This window comes from Condylura cristata, unplaced genomic scaffold, assembly GCF_000260355.1.
Source record: "Condylura cristata isolate star-nosed mole 26May11 unplaced genomic scaffold, ConCri1.0 scaffold00004, whole genome shotgun sequence".
NCBI lineage: Eukaryota > Metazoa > Chordata > Mammalia > Eulipotyphla > Talpidae > Condylura > Condylura cristata.
In genome coordinates, this window is record NW_004567105.1 from 60238329 (window position 1) to 60264071 (window position 25743).

The window sequence follows — 25743 nt, forward strand, 5'->3', positions numbered from 1 at the left end:
GGGAATTATGTGGTGGAAGGCATTCCTGAAAGCAGGTCAGAGTACTGGGGTGCCTCTACCTGTCCTGCACACTGAAGCATTGAGATCACTCAACAAATAACTGCAGGGGTGGGCCATGGACAGACAGTAAGCACGATACATTACCCTCATGGCTTCCTGAATGTGATCCTGACGAATCAATTCTGCTGAGCAGTCCATATACCACTTCAAACAGCGGATGAGTTCCCTGTGAAGGAGAATGGTTTTAGAAACCCCACTTTAATCCAAAAGCAATGCAGCCTGAAATGTTTGCAGCTCTGAACTAGCCACACAGGAAGTAATTTCCAGCTGATAAACTATAGTATAGTGATGGATCCATTACAATTATGGAATCTTCAGATCATCTGAGATCTGTCCTTATATAGATATTTTTTGAGTGTGTGTTTGTGGCCACATTTTAATTAGCAATTACAATCACTCTTTCCACTCTCCTGGAAACACATTTATTTTTTGATTACAAGAAAGTTTTCCCAAAGCTTTGAACAGCATATATATTTTTGTTTTGCCTAAAACCGCAGTCTCTAGAATATGCAACAATACCTATTAAATAGCAAACTCTGAATAAAGCTAGATACTTCCATGTTCCACCTCTATCTCGTTTTAGATCCAAGTTATTGAATAGGATGGGATGACATTTATATTTACATGGCAATAGAGTGGAGCTGTCAAGAGTGTCAGCAATGGTCAGACCACAGGGTTCACATGAGGCTTATATCCTTGGACAAGGTTTTGGTCCCTCTGTGCCTCACTGTCTTTATTTAAAATATGAGGAAATTAAAGACTACATGTTAAACTTATTGTGAATATTAATGAATAACACATGCAAGGCATATAAAAAGTATTTAGTTTCCATGTGACATTAAAGTGTCAGAGTTCTAGTGACTCTACAATCTTACTCCTTGAGTTTTACATAAATTTTCAAACACTGAGCTAAGCTCATAGAAGAAAATGGTAATGTTTTTATTGTCTTAACAATTTTAAATAACCTGAATGTTTACTATTTATATTATCTTTTAATCTGTCTTTCCATTTTCTCTGATATTTATTTGTGGGTACTATATTTAGATATTTACATATTTCTCATGGGGGAAAAACATAAACTTTTATTTAACACTATATATATATATATATATACTTTTAACCTAAACATTACTTCTTTTCCTTATTTTTTTTATTTTTATTTATTTATGCATATAAAACTGGGGTACAGGCCAGAGATGCAGGAGTGGTGAGAGGATTCACCAGAAGCAAAGCAGAGAGCATAATAGGCAAATTGATGAAGTACACCACTGAGGGGAACAGTGGGCAGGTCAAGAGAGGTCTGCTGCACCATGTGGTCACCTTCCTGGCCAGGGATCGAACTCATGGTGAATAGGCTGCTGTGAGCTTCATGGTGCTGTGCTTTAACCCACTGTACCACCAGGGAGGATCCTATTTTTAACACTCTTACCATCAATATTAGAAGAAGTATGACAACTATGTCATAAACTGTGGTTTAAAATGATAGCTAGGGCTCTCCCCGGTGGCGCAACGGGTTAAAGCACTACACTAGGAAGCTCTCTGAAGCTTCCTGAGTTTAACCCCTGGCCAGGGGGTGAACCACATGGCGTGGTAGACCTCAGCAGTGTACTTCAGTAGATCTGCCTTTTTTGTTTCCCACTCTGTCTCTGGTGAATTCTCTCACCCACCACACTTCTGGCCTGTACCCCAGTTCTGTAAGCACAAATAAAAAAAAATAGCTAAAGTCCACATATAACATCATACTCAATAAAAGGCAAAAACTTCTAAGATCATGAATGAAGCTTTAAAAAGACAAAAAGAAAAGGCCAGTTGAACAGGTGGTGGTTATCCCTGAACTTTTTTAAGCCTGTCTTTATATTCAAATACAAACATTAATAATGATACAAAGGCAACTTACTTGTATGCCAGCGCTCCAGCAAAGTGCTTCTGGATGTAAGTGTCCATCACAGGTCGGAAGTGAAAATACTTGATGTCTCGGAGCAAGTTGATGATGAATACCTGGGAAAGAGAGGGCAACCAGGTTTTGATGTAGGCCTCAGACCAGTCCAAGGCAGGACAGGCATTCTTCGAGGAATGGCAAACTGTCACTGTTTTCTCTAGCGCTCTCCAGGGGAGAGTGAATACAAGATTTCCATTTTGTATCTATATCTATCTTGTCTGTTTTACTCCTACTACCCCCAGCCTCCCAATCCAGACTTAGGGCTCAGCCATTTGTGCCAGTTATTACTCTAAGTCTCTCTCTTCACAATAATGCTGGGTGGTATAACACACACAGGGGAAAGCAAAACAATACTGTATTGGTGGCACAAACACTTAAGAGACTCAAAAAACTTGGAAAAGAGAAAGACTGTCCTTTGGGCCAAGTCAGCCTACAAACAGTTGTCCCTGTAAACAGTGGGGCTAGCTGTGAGGGAAGAGAGGAAGAAGAAAGACCACAAGTGACATTTTCACTCTGGCCTCTTCCTCCATTAGGTAGACACCAAATGGATGACTCTCCTTGAATCTACAGCCCTCTTGGGGGCTGAGCACATTAAGTGGAATACACTAAACCTTCAAATCACTGTCCATTCTCACTAAGCAACTTTCTGAGATGCTGGTTCCCAAACAGCTGCACAGAGGGAGAAAAGTAATTTCCCATTAACATTCCTTTTAAAAATCCTGTCCTTGACTTGAGTAGCAGGAATACTAGGTGCTTCTCAGTTTTCTCTATCCCTTTCTAGCTATGTTTGGCACCTGTATTGCTCTACTTGGTTTACTAACATCTAATATGTCTCATAAGCTACTTGCTTGTCTGTTTAGCTTCATCTCTTCCTACTTTATCTTTCTTCCTTTCATCTTTCTACTTTGTAGGTGAAAAAATGAGTTGTCTGGTTTTCTGTTTAGTCTCTGGATTGTTGCTGTACTTCACTATTCCTGGGGTTAGGCAACCCTGCAATAGTGATGAGACTCAGTATCAGAACTATAAAATTCACTTTACATATAGAGGAATAAAAATGTAACCCCAAAGTTATATAGAGAAAAATAAAATTCAAAATAAGAGAAAAAAACAACTATGAAGTTGAAACCTGGACCTCAATATGCTGAATTCTTTACATTTGACCTTGTATGTACCTACAAATCTTCCTTAGGTTGACTTGATGACACTGTAGGAAACACCTGTGCCTTGTACTAATTTACTCTAATAAACTGTTTCCTAAACTTCGAAAAATGCATGACAGTAAAAATGAAGAAAGGGTGAAACTTACCAAAGACTGAAATACCAACAGGCCATATTTCTCTGTATTATCATCCAAAATCACGAAAAGAGTATCTAGGATATCTTGTAGAAACTGCAATAGCACAAAAATCAGAGAGTTCATGTCTTAGGGCTTTGTACATGTGATCAAATTTCCATACACCAATGAATTTAACTTCCAATAAACAGACTCAAAACTCTCCCAAGACCCAAACAGCCTAGTACCTTGCTCTACTTCACTAAGGGATAACTAGCTGGATGTGGAGTGTTTGGGTATAGAATAAAGGGCCACGAGAGAGATCTAGAGAGGTTCTTCCTTAAGGATAAGTGCTAACAAAATAATGAAAGTGTAATCATCTATAAAATATGGGATATCCATGTAGAATAGCAATTTTGAAGTAAGACTACCTAAATGATGAGTTCTGCCAAACTCGTTTTGAGAAAAAGAATTCAGTTTCCTAGAGACCACAAATTGTTCAGGAGTCCCATACACTCTACTGCTAATTCAATGGAGGACATTTGGATAAGGACATGGCAAGCTAGATCTTACCTACAGAAACTATTTCCTGGTTTAGAAATTATTTTCCAGGAGAAGGAAAAAAGCAGCTTATAAAGGCTGTCAATGAGAATGAAAGATCTGAAAGCACAATTTTGGAGGGTTTGCATTTTTGAGCATGTGCCTTGCTCTTTCTAAGGTACAAAAACCAAGAAGAGAGTAATAAACGCTCAGGGATGTTCAAAGCCCTTAAAAATTAAATCTAACATTTTGTTGGTCAAAGGCAACTAAATGATACAAGGTTTACATTTCATTTCAGAACAACATAAGATGGAAGGCAAGATGGGGTGTTGATGTACAGAACTGGACTTGGGTTGATGATAGGGTTGAGTCATGGATACAGGTAGGGTTATCTATACTATTCTGTCTTTATAATACTAACATAGTCTCATTTTTACTAATGCTAAAACTAGATATGTTGGTAGGCTGCTGCCTGACAACTCAGCCTTCAGTTGCAGACTTTGATAAACATCTTTTCTGTTTACTTGTTAATATTTTTAATATATTAAAAGAAAACAACACTCTGCCTATGAATTTATGTTTCAAAAATTTATTATACTGTGAAGCATTCTTTCAAAATGTATCATGCTGTTGACCAACTGATTAAAACCATTTACATGATATTTCATAAAGTACACAGAGGTACACACTTTTTAAAATGTTCCTCATTTGGAGACAGATGTTGTATATGAAGTCAAGGGAGCTGTAAAATGAAAGCATAGCTGTTCCAAGTGACCTGGTGCTTGCGATGATAGAACTAAGAACACTCTTAGGGTTGCCTTCCAGATTACATTCCTCTGTTCTTGCACCTGTATCTTCCTCAGTAGAGTTCAGTCCATAGTGTGGGAGCCACCTGGTGAACTTTCAACACCAGTATGTTCTAGGGATTTTCTTAAGCTTAAACCCATTGGGCAAACACTGCATAGTGTAGAGAAGTCCTACAGGGAGTTGGGATTGACAGTGTTTCTGTGAAACGCCTAAGGCCATTAGGTGGGAAATGCTATACCTGTGCCTGGAAAAAAGCAGACACGGCAAGGAGCAGGAAAGGTTCTCAGTATCAACTCTAAATGAGAGAGCAGGCAGTTACAATTCAGCTGTGAATCATGTAGGAGAGGGGCCTTCAGGGGCAAGGGTGCAGGTGAGAGACAATCAGGGCCCACATACTAGTTAATGGAGACAATTCAGTGATCATTTTGCTAATCAAAAAGCAGAGTCAGAAAGATACTGGACAGGGTTTGAGGTAATGGAGAGGATATCTAAAGGACTGTAGGCAGCACCGGGATTGTTTCTAAGAGGAAGCTCCCACCACTGCCCTTTACAATTTTGCTTTCTAGGAAGAAAAATAAGTCAGAAAACAAAGTTTATGATGTAATGTAGTTCTAAATGGTAACAAATCTAACAACTAACTTTTAAAAAAGCTAACTAGACAAAAAGAAAAAAAATCCTTTTTCATAGTCATCTAACCATGTATCTTGAGAAATGACTTCAGAGGAAACAAAAGGGAATTAAGTCCTTCTGCCCAGATTTTTGTCCATGAGAACCATACCTTAACAATTTCCTCCCCACTAACATGCCGCAGCCGCCCTAGGATGTCCATGATCCGGTCTGGAAAGGCCTTCCATTTCAGCAGAGCCAGGAGGTCCACTAGAAAACAAGCCCAAAAAGATGGTGAACCCTCGCTATGCCAAGTGGAGCCCAGATTCTTCCAGGTGGAACTGAGAAGAACAGAAATAGCTGCAAATATTACAATAACCTCTTTCTGTGCTAAGATCAAGGCTAAAGACACATCTATACATCCTACATACTTACCACTGGAAACCTCACAGACGGCTGTAGCCAAGTGACTCCTTCAACTTTGAATAAGAATCCCCTCACCATAGCATGAAAAAACAGTAGTTTCTATCTCCCTTAAAATATATGAGCAACATGGAACTAGCCACTGAGGGCAGTGTACGTACCATCCTACAGGCACCATCACTTACCATTCTGGGTGAGTTTGGTAGAGGAAAGTTGGGTGGAAATGAAGAAAGACTCTTTGGTGCTGCGCTGGAAGATGAGGCTGGAGGGGATGTTAGGGCAGCCATTGTAGTCCTCTTTGCAGCAGGGGAGGCCCAGGTACAAAGCATGATTGTTAAATGTGCTATTCTCATCACACTGTAGGCAAAAAGAGAGAATACAGATGTTTTCTGGGCCATATCTGCAAAAATCAGGTCCCATGGGTTTCTGAGATAATGTTTGCTCTTATCTTCTTGAAGCTGAAGCTTGAGCCTCGGGTCCTCTCTGCTCAGAAACGCCCCAGAATGGCTCACATATTCTTTAAAGAGAATATGGTGGAACTGTGGCCTCCACCTGGTATGTCAGCAACTTAAGGTGGCAGCTATGTGTGACAGCTGACAGAACCATGATCTCAAACAGCAGGTTTTCTTGTTCTAGCCAAGGCCACAATGACACAAAGGGTTGGCAATGGATTTTCAATACTAGTGGAAGGGGAGGTGGAAGATAACTGGACCACTGGCATTACTGCAGGATGACAGCTACAGCAGTTAGAAGACAAAACAAAAGCTGTCCTATAGTTACCCACCAGCATATGACCCTGGATCTTCTGGCCTGCATAAATAATGAAAATGCCTAACTGAGAACCATGCATGAGTGTGCCTTCAAAGGGGTGGTGGTTCAGCTGACAGCCAGGCCCATACCTTGTACACATAGAGTTCATGGATGTCATCTGAGAGGGTGGTGCCATCGTCCCGCATCAGGGGAGAAAATGCAAAGCCAAACAATTTCTTTTCCCCTTTGTCTTTTGCTGCAATTAGAGCCAAATGTTAATTGTTTTTTGCCTTCTACTTGCCTTGTAATAGAAGTCCCCCGTGCTTATCACAGCTGCTCTTTACTTCTTTGTCCCTTCCTTCTTTCACTAATTAGGTACCAACCTGACTGTAGAAATTATGAGAACTGTATTAGAATAAGTTTCCATCTATTTTCCTATTTTGAGAAATCTTCTATTTTGGATTATCTAGACCCAAATAGTAACTAACTAAACGACTGGTCTTGTTAACCTAGGTTCCTAGGTTTCTTTCTTTCTTTTTTAAAAAAATTAGAACTGGGGTACAGGTCAGAGATGCAGAGGGTGAAGGGATTCACCAGGAACAGAGTGGGGGAGCAGAACAGGCAGATCGACGAAGTACACCGCTGAGGGGAGCAGTGGGCGGGTCAGGAGAGGTCTGCCGCGCCATGTGGTCACCTCCCTGGAAAGCGGGATCAAACTCATGCGGAAGTAGCTTTAGCTTCTTTGTGCAGTGCTTTAACCCGCTGCACCACCAGGGAGGGCCTAACCTAGGTTTCTTTAAGAAGCAATTTAATACGTCCAAAGGAAACACCAGAAGGGGAATGAAACGTAATTCTCCATATCTGGGCCACACCCTAGACCTGAACTCCATGGTTTTGAATCACTGTCCACATTATAGCTGCTGACAACACCTCATTACTTAGTATCCATTTTTTCACGACTGCTAATTTTCCTGCTTTCATAGTAAGAACCCTCTTAATTTGATTCCATAGAAGAAAGAGTTACACATATCCTGGAAGGAATGTGAAGAAAAGTCTCACTCACTGGAACAGTGTCTGAACTCGAAGCGCAGGTGGGAGCCCCGGAACCGGTCAATGGGGATGGGCAGTTTGATAATCTCTCCCCAGCGAGGACTATTACTGTGGTAGAGGACAAAAGAGTGGTAGGAACTCCTATTTGGCTCCCCTGAGCCCAAACTGATGCAATCCTGGAAAAGAGACGCAAAATAAAGTGTCATCTTCCTTGAGGAACCCCTAGGAGTTCTCTGTGTCATTAGGACACTTTGCTGTCCACTGTGAAGGTCTCCCTTCCCCACCAGGCCAAGTATGTTAGATGAGAAAATTCATCTGACTTAACACTTTTGCAAACATCTATGTAAATGGTATAAAGATAAAGATTCAATGGTTGCAAAGCAACTTGTCATCCTTGTAACCCCAGACACAGCTCAGTAAACTGGAGGGAAGCTGAGTAGTGCACCTCAGTCACTAAGGCACGCTCTTCGTTCTCAGTGAGAAAGGCAACAATGAGCACTATGGGAGAAGTCAGCCTTATGTGGCATTTTATCAGATTAGAAAAATAACTAAATTATGAAGTGGAGAGACTTGTTTTCTAGTCTTCCTCAGCTCAATGTTGCACTGGCATTCTAGGTTATCCCTGCCAAACAGTTTTTAGATAGACACAAGGTAGATTAGACTTAACTGGACCCCAGTTTCCAAATCTTGCCATGAAGACGGCCAGATTACAGAACTGCCCAGGCCTTTCCCTGGAGGGCAGGAAGCAGCGGCAATACAATCTAGAGTAACTCCCTGTCTACACAGTGGTGGTGACAGACAGCTCTGCTGACCTTGGCATCACACTTGCAAACACAGCATGTGCCTTAGTCTTTGAGGTGGGTTTGTAAAATGACACATAAACCACTATTTCTGCCACCATTTCTTTCTAGCTTTGGGAGATGATTTTGACTAATTTTACCTCTTTTCCTTTTCTAAAATGTGGATGCTCATTCCTGTTCTGCCTGTCTCCCAAGGGTATTGTTAATCTGTAGAAGTGAGGTTATAACAGATTGATTTGCTTTCTACCAAAAGCAAATGCCTTCTTATTTGCCAGGGACTTCATCATGACATAACAGAGGAAGAAACTGACATACTGACAGTAGAAAAACAGCACTCCAGGTCTTCAGTTTCAATGAAGAGTGACAGGGTTTTTATACTGTAGTGGCTGAGGCAATCCTTTAGGGCCTGAGGCTGCCATCCCTTGACACATAACTTGGTACCAGCAAGTGAGAGCCTAAGTCCTACCCTTGACCAAAGATAATATATAACTTTCCATATTAGTTCAAGAAAAGAGTGGGACTTAATAGCAATTACCAAAAGCAGGCAGTGATGCAAGATGGAATGGTAGAAGTAACATGTAGGACAGAACTAGAGGGAATAGGTCTAATTTGGAGCAGGAAGAATTCAGGTCAGACACTAGGAAGAATTTCTAATAAGACTGAGTGTATGACAGGGGAAGTCATTATCAAAGCTTACTATGGGATTTCCTTGAAGAAAGGGCAAGGCATAGAAGAATGTATACTAGGGTAATTTGAGTTCAGTCCTATCTGGAGAGCACAGGTCTCTGGAAAAAAAAAATCTGCAGAAGTAACCAGAATATTACAGGATTAGCTGCTATCCTAAGCTGACTGGCAAAACTTACCTTTAGGATTTCTCCATCTGCATAAAGCACATACATGGTCACTTCAATATTCTTCTGTACACTCTTCCCACCTCTTTCAAAATCCCCCTTCTCCAGGGTAAGGTATAGGTCATTGCGGATGTCACCTGTGGGTAAAGAGATGCCATGTCTTAATGATCACAGAAGCCACACCACCCCATTGTTATGGAGGACCAGATGAGCACTTGGATCCTCCAGGGTTCAGGTGGGTGCTCAGGGCATTCCAAGCTTGGTTAATAATGATGCACATTATTATCAGTGCTGCAGTATTCAGGTTGGTTAGTCATGTGTTTTAAAGCCTGAAATTTAAAGGTGTTCACCACAGCTTTTCCAGGGTGGGAAAAGGCAGAACAGAGAATCTGCTCTTAAGGCTGTAGGCAACTGCTCAGTCTCTCTCTCCTTTCAGGAGAATAACATTAGTCTAAGTCACCCAAAGAGGGAAGATTTCAGAATCAAATAACACTTACTTTAATAATGTCTACATCTTACCAATAGCTTCTCTTTCCTCTATAAAAAGTTTCATTTTGGGGGGGGGGTAGGTTTTCTGTTTATAAGCTTCAATCCTTCTGAATCTGACTAGAGGATACATTACTTCTTCCTTCTGGAGACTTGGCTTCAAATATCATTCCTTGCTGGAGTACCAGGCAGATGTCACTGGACTACCTGTTGGTTTTGCTTCCTTTTGTTGCAGGTACTCCAGAAGCACAGGTGCTAAAGCACGGGGGCAACAATCTATTGTGCTCTTGCGCTTCCCTGTGCCCTGAACACCAGCCCACTTGGCCCAGATCTGTTGCTCAAGCCTGGACAGGAGAAACTCAAATTGCAAGTCAGGAATTTCCTAAGTCACAACTGCTTTCTTTAACAGGCGATGGAATTATCTGATGATCCTCACTTGGGCTGCTCCAAGCTTTAAACTTATAATATGACCAGTTTTATTCATGTATTTAAGGGGCTTTTTTATTTTTTGTAATAGTAAAGGCTTTGTAGGGTGTGAGAAATCCTTAAAGGAGAAAAAATGGCAAAGGAAAACAGGTGAGCCAAGGTGAAGATGTGTGAGCCATCCGAAATCAATTGAGAGCTGATGGAGCAATTAACTTGCAAAATAATACGCAAATTCAGAAAGTAAATATTCTATTTCAGTTCTTAGAAAAACCAGCACATCTAAATATGTTCATTTCCTGGAAGGACAATCACAGAAATAAGATGTTTGGAATCAGCATGTTAACTTTCTGGTTTGGTCAGATACACAATGACAACTTGGAGACCTGTTTCATTCTGGAAGTGCCTGAGCATTTTTTATACATGAAACCATGACAGACCAGACTGGTATATATCTTGACTTCTGGGGTCTTCATGACCAGACCTTTTACTCTTTTGGTTACCTTCCTATCCTGGAGTTCAATCCTGCAATCATGGTTAATTGGTCACCTAATGAAGCTCTCAAAATAAATCGGCTCAGGCTCACGTAGGGGAAGAGCGGTGCATATGAAGCAATTATTCTGAAAACCCTGAGAGCTTCCTCTAATGTGTGAAAGCCATTCTGTTCCCCAAACGGCAGAGGAAAGAGGAAATGTGATCTGAAAATTACATGCAAATGCAACCATTGAGTGAAACATTCCTGAGGGTGTCCCTCCTTTCAGTCCACACAAATTTTCCTCTTGGGTTGAGCAGTGCCTCTATTTAGAATTTTCTGATGAATTTGGAATTTTAAACTGTCTCCTTTGGACATTTGGCTTAGTTCCTCCTAGCATATCATTAAAACAACAAGCAAGGGGAAAAGGGAAACAGATTAATCAGTTTGCTACAGAATAAAATCAGTGCTAAAAGTAAAATTCCAAATTAACTGGAGAACTTTACTATGGGTTATTGTGATTATAATGGGATAAATCAGTGTTGGTTACACCCTGGATTTTTAACAACTGAAACAGGTATCTCAGAGCTGTCTTGTGATAAAAGCCTTTTAGTTTCTCATTAGCTTTTCTATGGAATTTAAGTAATCACTTTCTGGGCCTATCTGGCATATAGTGAATAGTCCAGACAACTGTAGTGTCTAACCTAAAGAACATGTGCTTTGTTTAAAAATTACCCTGGCTTACAGAAAGAAAAAAAAAAATACCAGATGGTTTCACTCATAGCAGAAGCATAAAGGACCAGCGGGGGAGAAGTAATAATAATGAACAACTATATACCAAAGACATTTTACAGGGGGATGGGGAATGGGATCAAAAATGAGGGGAGGAGCACACGGGACTATGGTGCTGGAACATGGGTGAACTGGTGAAGGGAAGTCCCTGGAGATTACAACTGAGATGGAAAAAGGCACAAAATGATGTAAAAATAAACTATTATAATATTAAAAAAAATTACCCTGGCTTAAACCATCACTCTGGAAATTATTCTTAAGATCATCTGTGTGGCTTTTAAAAGAAGGCATTGGCCACCAGCAATAGTGTTCTAGCTTGCACATTTTTTAAAAAATCAAATTTTCTTTTTACGAGCTTAATAAAATTTCATTAGATTTATAACTAAAAATCATTTGCTTTTGTAAATAACATCACCATGGCCTTTCTCCCATCAACATCCCTTTACCCTTCTTCCCCACCATTCCTACTTAACCTCACAGCCTTCACTCAGTTAACTACTCTCCCCTAGTATTTGTAAGTATTTTACTTTGTAAGTATTTAAATTGTCTGCTATATAAGCATCCAGTATTTGTCTTTGTCACTTTGACTTGCTCTACTATATATAATTCCCTCCTTTTGCTAAAAATGGAAGCTTTTGAAATCAAAACAACAATGAGATACCATCTCACACCACTAAAAATGGCTATATCCAAAAAAAAAAAAAAAAACCTGGCAAAATATACTGGCACTAAAAACAGACCTACCTTATGATCCAGTGACTCCATTACTAGGGAATCTACCCAAAGACCACAAGAAATGAATTTGAAAGGAAACCTGCACTCCTGTGTTTACTGCAGCTCTATTTACAATAGCTAAGATACAGAAACCACCTAAACGCCCCAAAACAGATGAGTGCATAAAGAAGATGTGGTATATATGCACAGTGGAATACTATGCAGCAATCAAACATGATAAACTCACGACATCTGTGGCAACATGGATGGAGCTGGAAGGGACGATGCTAAGCAAAATAAGTCAGAAGGAAACATACTGAATGGTTTCACTTACAGGTGGAGCACAGGAAAACCAAATTAAGGGTCAAGAAAATGACAAAACTAGCAAACTGACCACAGATTTGAAGCAAACAGCAAGAAATGGAGAGGGGGAGGAGTTAAAAGAGGGGAGGGAAGAGCAAAAGGGACTATGGTGACAGCTCACAGGTACGATGGTGTTGGGAGAACAATGGGGACTCCACCTGAAGGGGGAACAATGATATAAGAGAATAAATAATTAAAAAATAATGACAGCATTTCATCTTTCCTTAAGGTTGAATAATATGCCACAGTGCAGATATATCACATCTTGATCCAATTACTTATATATGGGCATTTAGGCTGCTTCCATGTCCTTGCTATTGTAAACAGCATGCAATAAATTAGAGCACACAGGGCTGTTTGGCATTGATACTTTCTTTGGACAGATGCCCCAAAGTGGAATTTCTGGGTCATACAGTATGTCCCTTTTTAGTTATTTAAGATATATCCAGATCCCTTTTCCATAACTGCTATACAAGTTTAGATTCCCCTGAACAGTGTAACAGAGTTCCTCTTTCTCTGCATCTTCGCCAGGATCCCCTGTTGAGGGAAATGTTTTCACAAACAACCATTTTATAAAAAAACAAGTCCTTTAGATGAACATTTTCCTAGCAATATATGATAGAAAATTCTAATTCAAAACTAGATGTTGTCTTGATGATCAAAAATTATAGAACTGGTCTGTTTGTTTTAAAGAGTAAGCTCATAGTTTCTGGGAAGCTTCTCTAGAGCATTTGAAACCCAAATGTTAATTTCAAATGGAAGGACTGGGTATTCCTACAGTTTTTATTCTTTTAAAACTTTCTATTTAAGAAGAATACTTTTGGTGATTGTCTAGCCAAGAAAATTTATCAATAAAAGGCACTGTACCCTCTTAAATTACAGATGGAAACAGCTGATTTCATCCGCTCTTAGCTGCTCTTTAGAGAACAGATCTGCATAGACCCAGGCTGTTCTTAGTCGAAATAGGTATTAAGCTGTCTTAAGGGTTGCAATTTTGCAAATTATGGCCTCAATTTTGAGAACGGCATGTTGTGAAAGTTAACGTTGCTGGGACTGTCTTTTCAAAAGCTCTCTGGGGAATTGTTAAATTGAATTTTCCACTAATTCTCTAGGAACAAGGAGAATACATAAGAAGGCACAAATATGAAAAGTTCCAGGAACCTAGTGGCTCAGGCCTTCTGTACAGCTACCCCCGGGGCTATTTGCCCTCCTGTGTCCGACTGCATGTCTCATGTTCACAAAGCTACCAAGGGAATCAAAACCCGTCTAAGGTACCATCTTCAGAAGGCTCCTGCAAACTGTAGCGCCAACTTTCAGAAAATATCAGGAGAGAGATGTGGACAATATGGTGGGGCAGAAGTGTGAAATTTTTAAAGGTTAGTTTGCAGACCAATGTCTAGCTGATTGTATCTGAAACACCTGGGAGCTTGTTAAAAACTAGTCTTCTGTAGTAGCATCCATTACCTAGAGATTCCAATTGTTCTTGGGTGGGGAGGGGTTCTAAGAAGATGCTGATGAAATTTGGCTGAGGGTGGAGATTTGGTGGGCTCTTAGCATGGAGGCTTTCTGGGAACATTACAGAAGAGGAGGATTTTCTCTGGGGAGAGCGAGTAGGTATTGTTGAAGGCAGTCCTGCCCTCCTTTGTTAAGATCTCCTCTTTCCTAGTTGGCGAGTCTCTTACAGCATCAGTAATTGCTCGATCTCTGAGTGCTTGGTGCTAAGTTGACATACAAGTGAGTTTCTTGAATCGAAAGATGAATGTGTGAAGCTGTTCTTGTTAGAACTCATAATAGTCTCTGTACCTTTCAGTTTCACACAAAAATTAATGTCCTATGTTGGTAAAGCTGCAGGTCAAGGAACTCAGGGGCTTAAGAGTAGGTGGAAGTTGGCAAACTTTCTCTGCAAGAGGCCAAACAATAAATATTTTAGGCTTTTGTGGTTTACAAAGGTCTCTGAGACTTGTTCTTTGAAATGCAAAAAACCATTTTCAGCAGGCAGGCAGTAAAAACAACAGGCTGCTGGCTGGAATTGGCTCAAGGATTATATAGTTTGCTAATACTTGGCTTGAAGCATTTGTGTGTCTAGAACAGCCTCCCCACACTGAAACTGCCTGTCAAAATCCAGATTATTACAAGTCTATACAAACAGCTTCTGGGAATGAACAAGGTAATGCATATGAGGATAGCTTATTATGACAGGGATTGGAATGAAACATTCTGGTGTTATTACAAAGTGAGAGGTCGTAGATGGAGATGGGGCTTTTCAGAAACCTTGTGGGGGAAAGTTGGGGGTTGACAAGTCCTGTTCCAGAACAGCCATGTACTATGGCCATTACGTCCGCTAGTGACAGGCAGATGCATGCCTCAATGGTCAGGTATGATCTTCCAGCCACCAGTATTTTAGTATCATTCCCTTTTTTTTTTTTTTAAAGATTTATTTATTTATTCATACAGAACTGGGGTACAGGCCAGAGATGCGGAGGGTGAGAGGATTCACCAGAGACAGAGCGGGAAGCAGAACAGGCAGATCGACGAAGTACACTGCTGAGGGGAGCAGCGGGCGGGTCAGGAGAGGTCTGCCACGCCATGTGGTCACCTCCGGGGCAGGCAGGGATCGAACTCATGCGGAAGTGGCTTTAGTTTCTCAGTGCAGTGCTTTAACCCGCTGCGCCACCAGGGAGGGCCAGTATCATTCCCTTTTAAACCACAGAGTTCACAATGTGTTTACAATTCTCTTCTGAGAATTCTGAATGCAGCCTCCATAGAGGTTTCAGAACTTCTAAGGTCCAGCCCAGGCATGTGGGAGCAAGAGAATGTCTTACCAAACATTTCAGGCTCACTTGGAGCTTTGTGGGCATGTGGTTCTAACCATATGGAATTCCACCCCAGAAGAAATGGTCCAGGACAGCCACACAGGTTTGGCACTTAGTCTTACTTGGATTCTTTATTCATTTCCGTCTGTATAAATTATACTACGTATCAGAAAGCTTTCAGTTCAAGTAGAAAAGTATCGTAATAGTATATTATATATACCTTAATTATTTCTAGATATGATTAGCACTTTGTAGATAGCGATTTCTTTCCCTTAAGACCTTGTGAAACGAGGACTTTCTGCCAGAAAATACAGGGGCCTGCTCTGGATGATGCCAATTCTGTCTCTTACAGAACAGGGGTGCAGTTTCCTGAGAGCATTCATGGAGGTACGGGGCTATTAGTCACCATTCAATTTGGACAGTTTCAGGTAGATGACCTATGTTTTATTTTGTAGTAGTTCTTATTTTGAGGAAGAGACCCCCCCCAAAAAAGGAATATTAGATGGGTTTCTGTAGAGTATCCAGGAAAGACAGATTCTTTATTTTTCTAACCCTGTCTTCATTGACAGATTTCTCCTGCTCCAAATTCAGTGAAATTCTCTGATAGGATGACAGTAATGGGCATAGTGTGATTTTACTATCTGTGGTTACTCCTTTTTTGGACCACAGATGTGATGATCAATCAACTTACTAGAAGCAGAGAGGACCACTCCTCAACCAACCCTCAGAGATACAGCCAAAGCCTGAATTGATTCCCCTACTGACTACAATGCTGTGAGTCAACTTGTAGTAAATACTTTACCACTCCCCTTGAGGAGAGTTTTCTTACAAAAGTCATGTCTTTGTGTGTTTGCCCTTTGTATGTATGAGATGTTTCAAACAGAGCTGAAAAAGAGAAGCTTCTGCCATTATGATTTTTTTGTAGTTTGGGATAAACACATTTTCTTTTCAATGGTATTAGCTAATCTGTTTCATATAAGTTCCTTTCCTGTAGCTATACAGTTTGGACTTGTTAAGGTTTTTTAAACATTCCAATATGTCTTTAGTTTTCTCAGATCTTCACGAATACCCAAACACACAGTCCTATAGGATGGGTTGGTAGCTTCTCTTTTTATGTCTTGTCGGGTATCCCAAAAAGTGAGGCCAATGAAGGGTTAATAATGAGTATGACACCCCACCCCAGTATTGCAACATTCCATGAAATAAGTGCAGATGGAAACAAAGCAGGCAAAAGGCACATAGGACACACAAAAAAAAGCAGGAACTTACACCCAACTATCTTCATCTCTGCACCAGAAAGAAAGGGGCGAGAATAAGAGGACAGCACAGAAAGAAACAAGAACAATTAAGACAAACAGGAAAAGAGAAAAAAAACGTCACTTGCAGATCAGTGATGAGGCATGCACTTCTCATCAGGGGTCAAAGCAAAGAACAGAGTGTATTTCTGAGCACAAGGGCAAGAGTGAGAGGGACTCCTAGAGGATGCCATGCCTGCACAGTTTTCTTCTAAAGGGCAAGTTCAGGACAACCCAGAGAGGAGCAGCACTGTGCCAGGTCCGACCAAGGGAGAGGCAAAGCTCACATTCTTTAGGACATGGTTCTTAAAATGGGCCCCAGACCAGAAGCAGCACCATCATTTGAGAGCCTGTGCAGAATGCCCATTGCCGGATCATATGCCGGATCATATTCCAGTCCCACTGTAGCAGCAGCTCTTGGAGTAGGCCAGCCATCTCTTTTTCCAAGCTCTGCAGGTGACTGCCATATACAGAAGTTAGAGAACTACTCTTTAGGAAAAACTTAGTAACTGGCTAGAACTTACTATAATCAAAGGACAGACTTTTCTTTAAAAGACAGAACACTTAACTAGTGTGAAATTTGGCCCATATTTCCCACAGTAAATGATTCAAGCCTTAAAAATTCAAGGCTTAGGAAGCAAGTTAAAAACGTACAACCCATAGATAATCAGGACAGAGCCCTGTATTCCTACTGATTTGGGAGACAAACTTTTGAGGAAAACTGCATTAGAGACAGAGGTGGTGTCACATTGCTGCTGGCTTACACATGGTATGGTAGAATGTGGCCTCCTCTCAAACAAGATTTTTTTAAAAAAGATTTATTTATTTATGTGTACAGAACTGGGGTACAGGCCAGAGGTGCAGGGGCAGTGAGAGGCTTTACCCGAGGCAGAGTGCGGAGCAGAACAGGCAGATAAACAAAGCATACTGCTGAGGGAAGCAGCGGGGCAGGTCAGGAGAGGTCTGCCTTGCTATGTGGTCACCTCCCTGGGCAGGGATCGAACTCATGTTAAAATGGCTTTAGCTTCTTAGTGCTGTGCTTTAACCCGCTGCGCCACCAGGGAGGGCTTCAAGCAAGATTTTTAAGGAATTCCATTTTGTCTCCTGGCTGACAATTTTCTTTAAAACTTTATTTTGGCAAATTCTGACAAGTAACAGGGAAAAATGCTGACTCCAACTTGTTCACCTGGGACACCTGTCCTCTCCTAGTTTTTCTCACCTATCTTCTTTTAAAAAAGCTAGGAAAGAGTAAAAGAGTAAAAGACAGCATTACTGTCTTCTGTAATAAACTAAAATGAGTGGAAAGAAGGAGAAATATGTCCAGTTTCCAAATCAGGCTTAAATTAAATTAGGCATACCTATTTGATCTTCTTTAATCTACAGTGACATTTCTTGGGTTGACATGCCGTATCTGGGACCTCCCAAAACAACAGCAATGGTGTTCTTGGCTCTCATTATCATGAGTCATGAGCAGAAGAACTAGACGGCCGCACAGGCAGGACCTCAGCTGTGACAGAGTAGGACCTCTTTTGGCAGAGCAGTCATGAGTGTATATGTACACTCATGGAGAGCAATGGGAGACTATAAGAAAGATATTTTTGGAAATGGTATGTTGGGTACTGGTGAGGTCAGAGTCTTGTCTGAAGTATGTAATTGCCAGAGTTACACCACTGGTGATATGCTTTGACAAGGGCCTCTCTGAGAGGTAAAAAAAAAAAAAAAAAGAGCTCTCCAAGTGAGCATCTGGTAGATTCTGCCAAATGCTGGGTAGTTTTAAGATAAGGATCAGTTTATAAGTAATTCTAATTTTTCATTTACTCTAATTTCTCTGAAATGTTCATAGTTACTGTCACATCTATTTCCTTTTTCACTTCTCATATGTACGTTAAGTCAAGAAGACGACATAAATGCCTATAAACTTGGTTTTATAGCAATGTTAGGACTGAGGGACTGCTACAGCCCAGGCACAAGTGAACTAGCTGTGGGAAGGGAACAAGGGTGGATGAGCTTCCTGTGGAGGGGCAGCCAGCATCTGAAAAGACTCACCAAGGTCTTTTGCCAGAGCCAGAGTTTCTCAAGACAGGTTGACTGAAATATAAAAAGCTGTATGCTTTTTCTGTTACTCCTGTTTTTTCAGCCAGCTCTCTTACTTTACCCAAAGAGTAAACCTACTTGATGACATCTAAGACTGCATTAACTGGGCAGTCAGTTGTTAGCTCACAATCCTGGTGGTGTGTGAAGAAAATTTTTTACTTATGGGGAGAGGCAGGTCGTTAATCACAAAGCACTGCCTCCAACCTATGAAATAATCCATACTTTCAGCTTCAATACTTAGAATTCACAAGAAAGACATCCCAGCAAGCAGCACAATCACATGATTATCCCTGAGCTGCCAGGGAAGGGAGACCCCTATAACCTAAGCTTGCCTCACCAATGTTTGATACTGCTGATTTCTATGGTCATATCTAGCATACCACAAGTCCTTGTTAAGTCCGTGTACCAAATATACAAGAGATGCAGAGTGATCAACAAAAATACCTCTTTCCCTAGATAAAACTAGGCAATGTAACTTTTGAGATCAGTTTAAAAACTTTTAGCTAAAGGTGTTTTTCTAGTTTATGCTTACTTGGTTTAAAGTCTACCATTGTATGAAGGCTAATAAGAAAAGAGATGTCTAAATCTTAGGTAATTAAGTTCTCAAAATAAAGGAAGGACTGTTTAAGTGTACCTCTTAGTATATATGACTCCACCTCATGAGCCTGGATAGCTAATTAAAAAAAGATTACCAGATCAATTTTGATAACCACCTATTCTTTTTTCAATGACCAAGTGCCAAGAAGACATTTCAGGGACTATACTTGTGCTCTTCTCCTGGTTACCAGCATGGGAGAAATGTCCTACGAAGGACAATACTGTTGCAACAGCCAGAATGGCCTTCTATTAGCTCGAAGTCTCCTTAGCAATTACAGATAAACATGGGTTGATCGGGTGGCATAGATTTTCTATCTCAAAGACCCCACTGTGTGAATGTGCATGAGAAGCTTATCTTGCATTCACAGTGTCTATGGAGAGGAAATGAAGGTAATTTTCTGTTTTTTCTTCTTGTTTGCAATACCTTTGGTTATCAGACCACTGCCATCGAGGTCAGCCACGACTCTACTCTATAGAGCCCTTGCTCTGGCAGCCTGTTTCAATCCCCCTCTCTAGCAAGCGGACCTGCTGGAACCATACTTGCAGGTCAACCCATTTCCACGTCTGCCCTGGCTCTCCATTGTGCATTATAGGTGGAGGGTGGGACAATTCCTGAGAAATCTGCCAGGTGGTACCTATACACAGTGCCTAATTTATACGTTTTGCCTCAGTCATTAAAATGCATCTGCTATTCCTATATAAACTGGGATTCACTGATACTACAGGTACTCATTTTGGTATATTCTCTTTAAAAAGGGACTGCTTTAATTCTCTTCCAAGAAAAGTAGACGAAGAGAAGAGTATAAAAAGGCATACCCACAAAAAGTTCCATGTTGGTTTCTAGTAACAAACTTCCACAGTAGATAACAAAGCCCATGTGCTGGACAGCTGTGGTGCACTGGTAAATGTGGCATGGTGGGGTAGCGGGAGTACTTCTGAGAATGAACAAACACCACCAAAAGCCAAGGAGTCACTGGCTGCAAACTGCAGTCAGCAACCTGACCTGGGAAAGAGACTTTTAATGGTTGCAGGACTCATCCACATCATGGTTCATCACCTGTGTATGAGAGAAACTGGATTCCACCTTCCTCATCCCTTTTCAACCCCTGCCCCAACAAGTTCTGCTTACCTGGCATGATGACATCTGGAAATCCCAATTTTCTTGTAATGGCCAATCCCCTATTAAATATCATGGGATTTTCTCTCCTAATCTGCTCCATGTCACCACGAAGAAGTTGTAGAGAAATGATAAGACCTGCAAACATAAAAGCATTTTCTTACTGAGAACCAGCCATCCTACATTACATTACTAGAAAGAGAAAAAAAAGCCATATTTTTCAGAGCAAAATATGTGCAGTTCAGCATTTTTTTTGAGAAAAAATTTGATGCACAAAGTATGCATTATTCTGAAGAAAAATCCTAGAAAAATAAAGGAATATAAATATATATTAAAATAACCTCAATAACCCAGAGAACTAGTCTACTGAACACAGTCTGAGATCTGGGATATGGAGATGTCTTCCTCTCTTCTCCAACATCTGGTCCAGGATATGGCTTGGTTATAGCATATAGTGAATGGGAGTACTGACTAACATAAGCTATACTTCTAGGGACTTCTTTAAGTCTACACAAATAATGGTCAACTAGAAACAAGTATAGCCAGAGAAGACCTGTGTCACAATGTTCATTGTGACACAATGAATGAACTAAGGTACTGTGTTTTGTGCTAGGAGGATGCCAAATTGTGGAGAGTAATTTGCTGTAATGGCTTGTGGAAAGACCAGAAGAGAAGATATAACATCACCCCTGCAGGGAACCACTGCACTCCAAGTAAAATAAGGGGTATTTTTGCATAGCAAACTGTAATGTACCTTCAGATGAGCTGGCTTTTGGTTCATTACTTGTATCCTAGGGTTTTTGCACAAAGAAATAAGAAGTTTACCCAAACCACCTCGCGTTGCACCCACAGTTAAGGTTGCAAGGCTAAACCAAAAGTCAGAAATAGTAGCTATCAACAGCATGAACTGAGGTGTGTTTTTTGGGTCAGCAGGAAGCATCCTTGTTGATCTAGAAAGCTGGAAGTTGAAACAGAAGCACAGTATCAAGAAATGAGGGAGGATGTCATGGTATTTAGAACAGAAGAATGGCAAGAATGGAGACAGTAACAGCAGAGTTGTTAAATAAGAAGGATCTGGGAATGAGGGGAGATGGGATTACGAAGTGGAGAAAGACAGAAGTCAAAGAGAAGAGTCACATATGTCAGATCAAAGTGTTCTGGTGTCTAGTGATAGGCACTCTCAGAGCTTGATCAGGGAAGGAAACAAGGTTCTACTGCAGCCCAGTAGAACCTCAAGATGATCTCATTGCTTCAGCTAAATTCATGCTCCCCTGGTTTTACACATACAATTTCCCAGCTTTCATTAACACCTGGATTATAGTGCCCTGAAAAACAGAAATATGGTACTCCAGTTGGCATTCTGGTCACATAATCTGTGTTTGGGACTTTGCTTACCATAAAGTAATTTTTTACAGCCTAATTACTTGAAGGATTCCCCCCCCCCCCACCTTAATCCCAGCTCATTTATCTACAGTATCTTTACAGAGCTACCAGATCTCATCCTCTACTGGTATGGGAATCCACTGACCTAGGAGATGGCCTTGCATGGAGCACACAGTTCAGAATGGGGGTTTTTAGAATTTAAAATGGGGGTTGGAGGTCCAATGGGAAAAACATCAAGAGGTACACTCTAGTAATCCTATAAAGGCTTACAGGATTTATAAAAGATTTATTCACTGTCTGTCTTTCATCTCATCTCCTGTGCAACAAAGTGGCCTAGAGATACAGAGCACAACTTGTGAGGATACAAGCTGATACAAGACTGAAGCTGCTGGGCGAGACACATCTAGCTTTCAAAATATCCAAAGGGACCCTGAGCTGCTGCCCTTTACTTCTAAACAAGAAATAAGATGAGAGGACTTCAGTTTATGCAGAAGAACAGGAAATGGGTACACAAATAATGAAAGAAACCACCAAATGGAGGTCTTTCTAAGTACATAAAGATCTCTCAAACAGGCCATCTTCACTGAACCTCTGAAGTCTGTGAGGGCCCTAGGAAGAGGAATGGGTGACTTCTAACAAGTGTTTAATAGCCAGCGTTCTGAGTTCTGGACAAAACACACAGAAGCTGAAGATGCCACAGACCCTCTTACTCCGGAGAGTAGCCAAAATTCAACATTTTAATCTGGTGGGATAATGGTGGAAACTGCTATTTCAGTTATTTTTTTAATGTAATTTTGCCATCATCTCTCTGAAATGTTCTTCATGTTTTAAAAATATCATATCCCAAGAACTTGTAGCCAAGGGAAGCTCTTTATATAACAAATAAGTAAAGCAAAGAACACTATAAATATTGATGTGAATGATAGTTTTCCAAATTCCTAGTGACTTTACTGTATATTTAAAGTAAGATTTTATTTGCTTCTTGCTTTAGTCTAGTTTTAAGTGAGGAATAAGGTCTGTCTTCCACTTTTAAGCAAATGTATGGAGATTCTTGGCTGCTAGGCACAAACGATATAGGGAAAATAATAATTTCAAAATGATGAGAAAAGTTTTGCGCATTCCCATGCCACAGAATCTCAGAGGAATCAACTCCTCCCAACTGAGGGTTCCCAACTTTGTGCCTCTGGTAAGGAGCTCCTCTGACAGACTTTCTTGGTGATTATCTGCTAACTCTTAAAGAAAACAAAGTTCTCAACAACTTTAAAAATTGCCATGACTATTGTCACTCAAGACCTTTTCACTGACAATAAGTCTATGAAAGTTAAAACAAAGGTTACATAAAGAGGTTATGAGGTAAGTTAAAGGTAAAAGCTGCCAGCAGGACACAGTTCTGTAGAAATTTTACAGCTATTTTCAAGGGTATATAAAAGCACATAGGCTTTTAAATAGTTCTCATTTAGTGTAATAACTAATGTTCAATTTAGAAAACACATTCTTTCTAATGTGCAGAATTACACTGATATTTAGATTGAAATTATTTAAACAAAGATTTAAAAGTAGGAAAAATGAAAAGGAGAACTTGACTAAGATGAATGCTGTTTGGAAATAAAATTTTCCAGTCTAGTTCCAGAATGACTGACTTTGGCAGACTCACACTGATTTTCATTAGTGTCAGGGTTTTGTGATGCTAGCACTAAACAGGAATAGAAAAAGTTTTATTAATATTTGTCTTTTTTGGAGGGAGGGCTCTGTGTAATATTTGTTCAGGACAATACAGACTTTACAATGTGACAAACCCAGTAATACTTTCTTTCTTTCTTTCTTTTTTTTTTAAAAGATTTATTTATTTATTCATACAGAACTGGGGTACAGGCCAGAGATGCGGAGGGTGAGAGGATTCACCACACACAGAGCGGGGAGCAGAACAGGCAGATCGACAAGTACACTGCTGAGGGGAGCAGCGGGCGGGTCAGGAGAGGTCTGCCACGCCATGTGGTCACCTCCGGGGAAGGCGGGAATCGAACTCATGAGGAAGTGGCTTTAGTTTCTCAGTGCAGTGCTTTAATCCGCTGCGCCACCAGGGAGGGCCATACTTTCTTTTATTCTGAATTTAAATTGGAACTCAACTTATCTTGTGAAACAGAGACTCCATCATAGAAAGAACAGAAAAGTATTGTAGTCACAATTAGAGAAGCCCTCAAATTATTACAAGGAGAAATAGTGGAAAGTGCTTGGGGAGGAGAATAAATGTCTAGAGGGAACTAAACTTTACATATGGCAACTGATTGATCAGTACAAGTCAATGGAGATGTATATGATTAGCAACTGCAAACATAACACAAAGTTTTCTAGCCAGAGAGGAACATCACCATGGCTGGCGCTGGGGGCGGAGTACTTGGCACTGGACTTGCGGATAATGTTCTCATGTATCTGGGACCACTCACTCTCGTTGTTACACCTGCAATAGAAGGACAAGAGTTAAGAACTATTTTAATCATCTGGTCTCATGATCCAATTTTGAAAGACAACTTCAAATTCCCTTTCTTAAATAAATGAACCTATGCTTTACTAAAGTAGACAAGGTTTCATTGTCCACAGAGGAGCCACCCTTGAGGGAAGAGTAGAGACACCAAAATGAATCTCTACAAATATTTTTAAGTGGCCACATGCCCTAATGTCTAAAGTAGCACTCCTCCGTAAGAAAAGTTTTTTCTTTTCTAGGCCCTTAAACACAATCCTCCCCGCCTCGCCCCCTGTAGGCCTTGGAGGAGAGTTCCTGACAGGAAAAAAATGAGCCCTCAAGTACTGCTATTTAGAAACTTCCAGGCCTTGTATCATCCACTTAATACTGTCATTCCATTGTCGTCATAAAAAATCTTGCTAAATTCAGGGTAAAGTGAATACTATTTGCTTGTTGCTGTGCCACCAAGATTAGAAAGTAGTGGGTTTGATTCACTTTGAAATCTTCTGTAGTTAAGGGGAAGGAGGACTGGGCAGAGAAGGCTGGGTGCCTAAATATATAAAACTTAAGCTCTTTCCTAAGAACTTTGGGATTAGGACAAAATAAAGTAACAATATTGTTACTTTAGCATGTGCTAATTTCTGGTATTTTTGAGTCTTACCTCCCAGAGGGCAATTTTAGGAGAGCCATAAGCACATCACAGTGTGATATAGTTTAGTAACAGAGACTAGGAATTCCTCATCCTAATACAGTTGTGTTGACGAAATAATTGGAGTGAGTCAATGGAAACAACTGGGTAATCTCTTGAAAATTCCATTTGACACAGGAAGACCCCACAGACTGGCACCCCCTTCCTCTATTGGACAGAAACACATGGACCCACTGACCCCAGAAGAAAGGATCCACATGCAAAGGAAAACCTACAGGGTCATGGCATGGTTACTCAGAAGTGTCCAGTCCAGCACGGCACAGCTGCTCCAAGAGAGCCCACTAAGTTACATCATTTGCCTTTCAGCAGTACTAAGCCCAGCATGTTTCTAAATGAAATGGCCTTGTGCAGAGGCCATTCAGAGATAAAGGAGGTTGGTCCTAGTTTGATTTTGTTACTCAATTAGTAGCTCTTCAGACTTCTATATCAGTATAATTAAGCCTCACCTACTCAGTGGGATTGCAATGAATGATCAAAGATGAAGTTCTCACCAGAGCTATGAGGATAACTTCCTGTTTGCAGAAATCCTTCCAAACAAAGGAAGGAGGAAAGAAAACTGTAAAGTGATTACTTGTGATTTAGCAATCCAGTTGGAAATGCAAAGTGCTGGCAGCAGCACCCCAGCCCATCGTGTCTGACACGCACACCACTGCATCTCCTGCAACCAGTCAACACATCAGACAAGGACCCACCTGGTGAGGCTTCAAAGACTTGTCTTGCTATCTGTTTTTTTTTTTTTTTTTGGTGACACTTTCTAGTTTTATAAGACCAGTGGTTACTTTAACAGAAATTTGACTATAATTTGACATAAATAGCATACTTCTCCTCACATTTCAACAGTCTGGAAGTTAAATCTCTCTCCAATACAGGCTATAATTTCATTATCTTCCCAATAAAACACAGGCTCCTTAGGTGGTATAGAGGA

General features: G+C 40.6%; 1 protein-coding gene across 5 annotated transcripts in view; it reads right to left on the reverse strand.

Moving 5' to 3' along the window:
* Window positions 1-25743, reverse strand: part of DOCK3 (dedicator of cytokinesis 3) — a 175814-nt gene that overhangs the window by 68836 nt on the left and 81235 nt on the right. For all 5 annotated transcript variants that reach the window (XM_012720304.1, XM_012720302.1, XM_012720303.1 and 2 more), the window contains exons 9-18: window positions 24018-24106; window positions 20278-20403; window positions 9112-9236; window positions 7462-7624; window positions 6548-6654; window positions 5834-6005; window positions 5398-5495; window positions 3306-3389; window positions 1958-2058; window positions 145-226 (exon numbers count right to left, since the gene is read on the reverse strand). In XM_012720304.1, coding sequence (XP_012575758.1) covers window positions 145-226; window positions 1958-2058; window positions 3306-3389; window positions 5398-5495; window positions 5834-6005; window positions 6548-6654; window positions 7462-7624; window positions 9112-9236; window positions 20278-20403; window positions 24018-24106 — 1147 coding nt within the window. The remainder of the gene's footprint in view (window positions 1-144; window positions 227-1957; window positions 2059-3305; window positions 3390-5397; window positions 5496-5833; window positions 6006-6547; window positions 6655-7461; window positions 7625-9111; window positions 9237-20277; window positions 20404-24017; window positions 24107-25743) is intronic.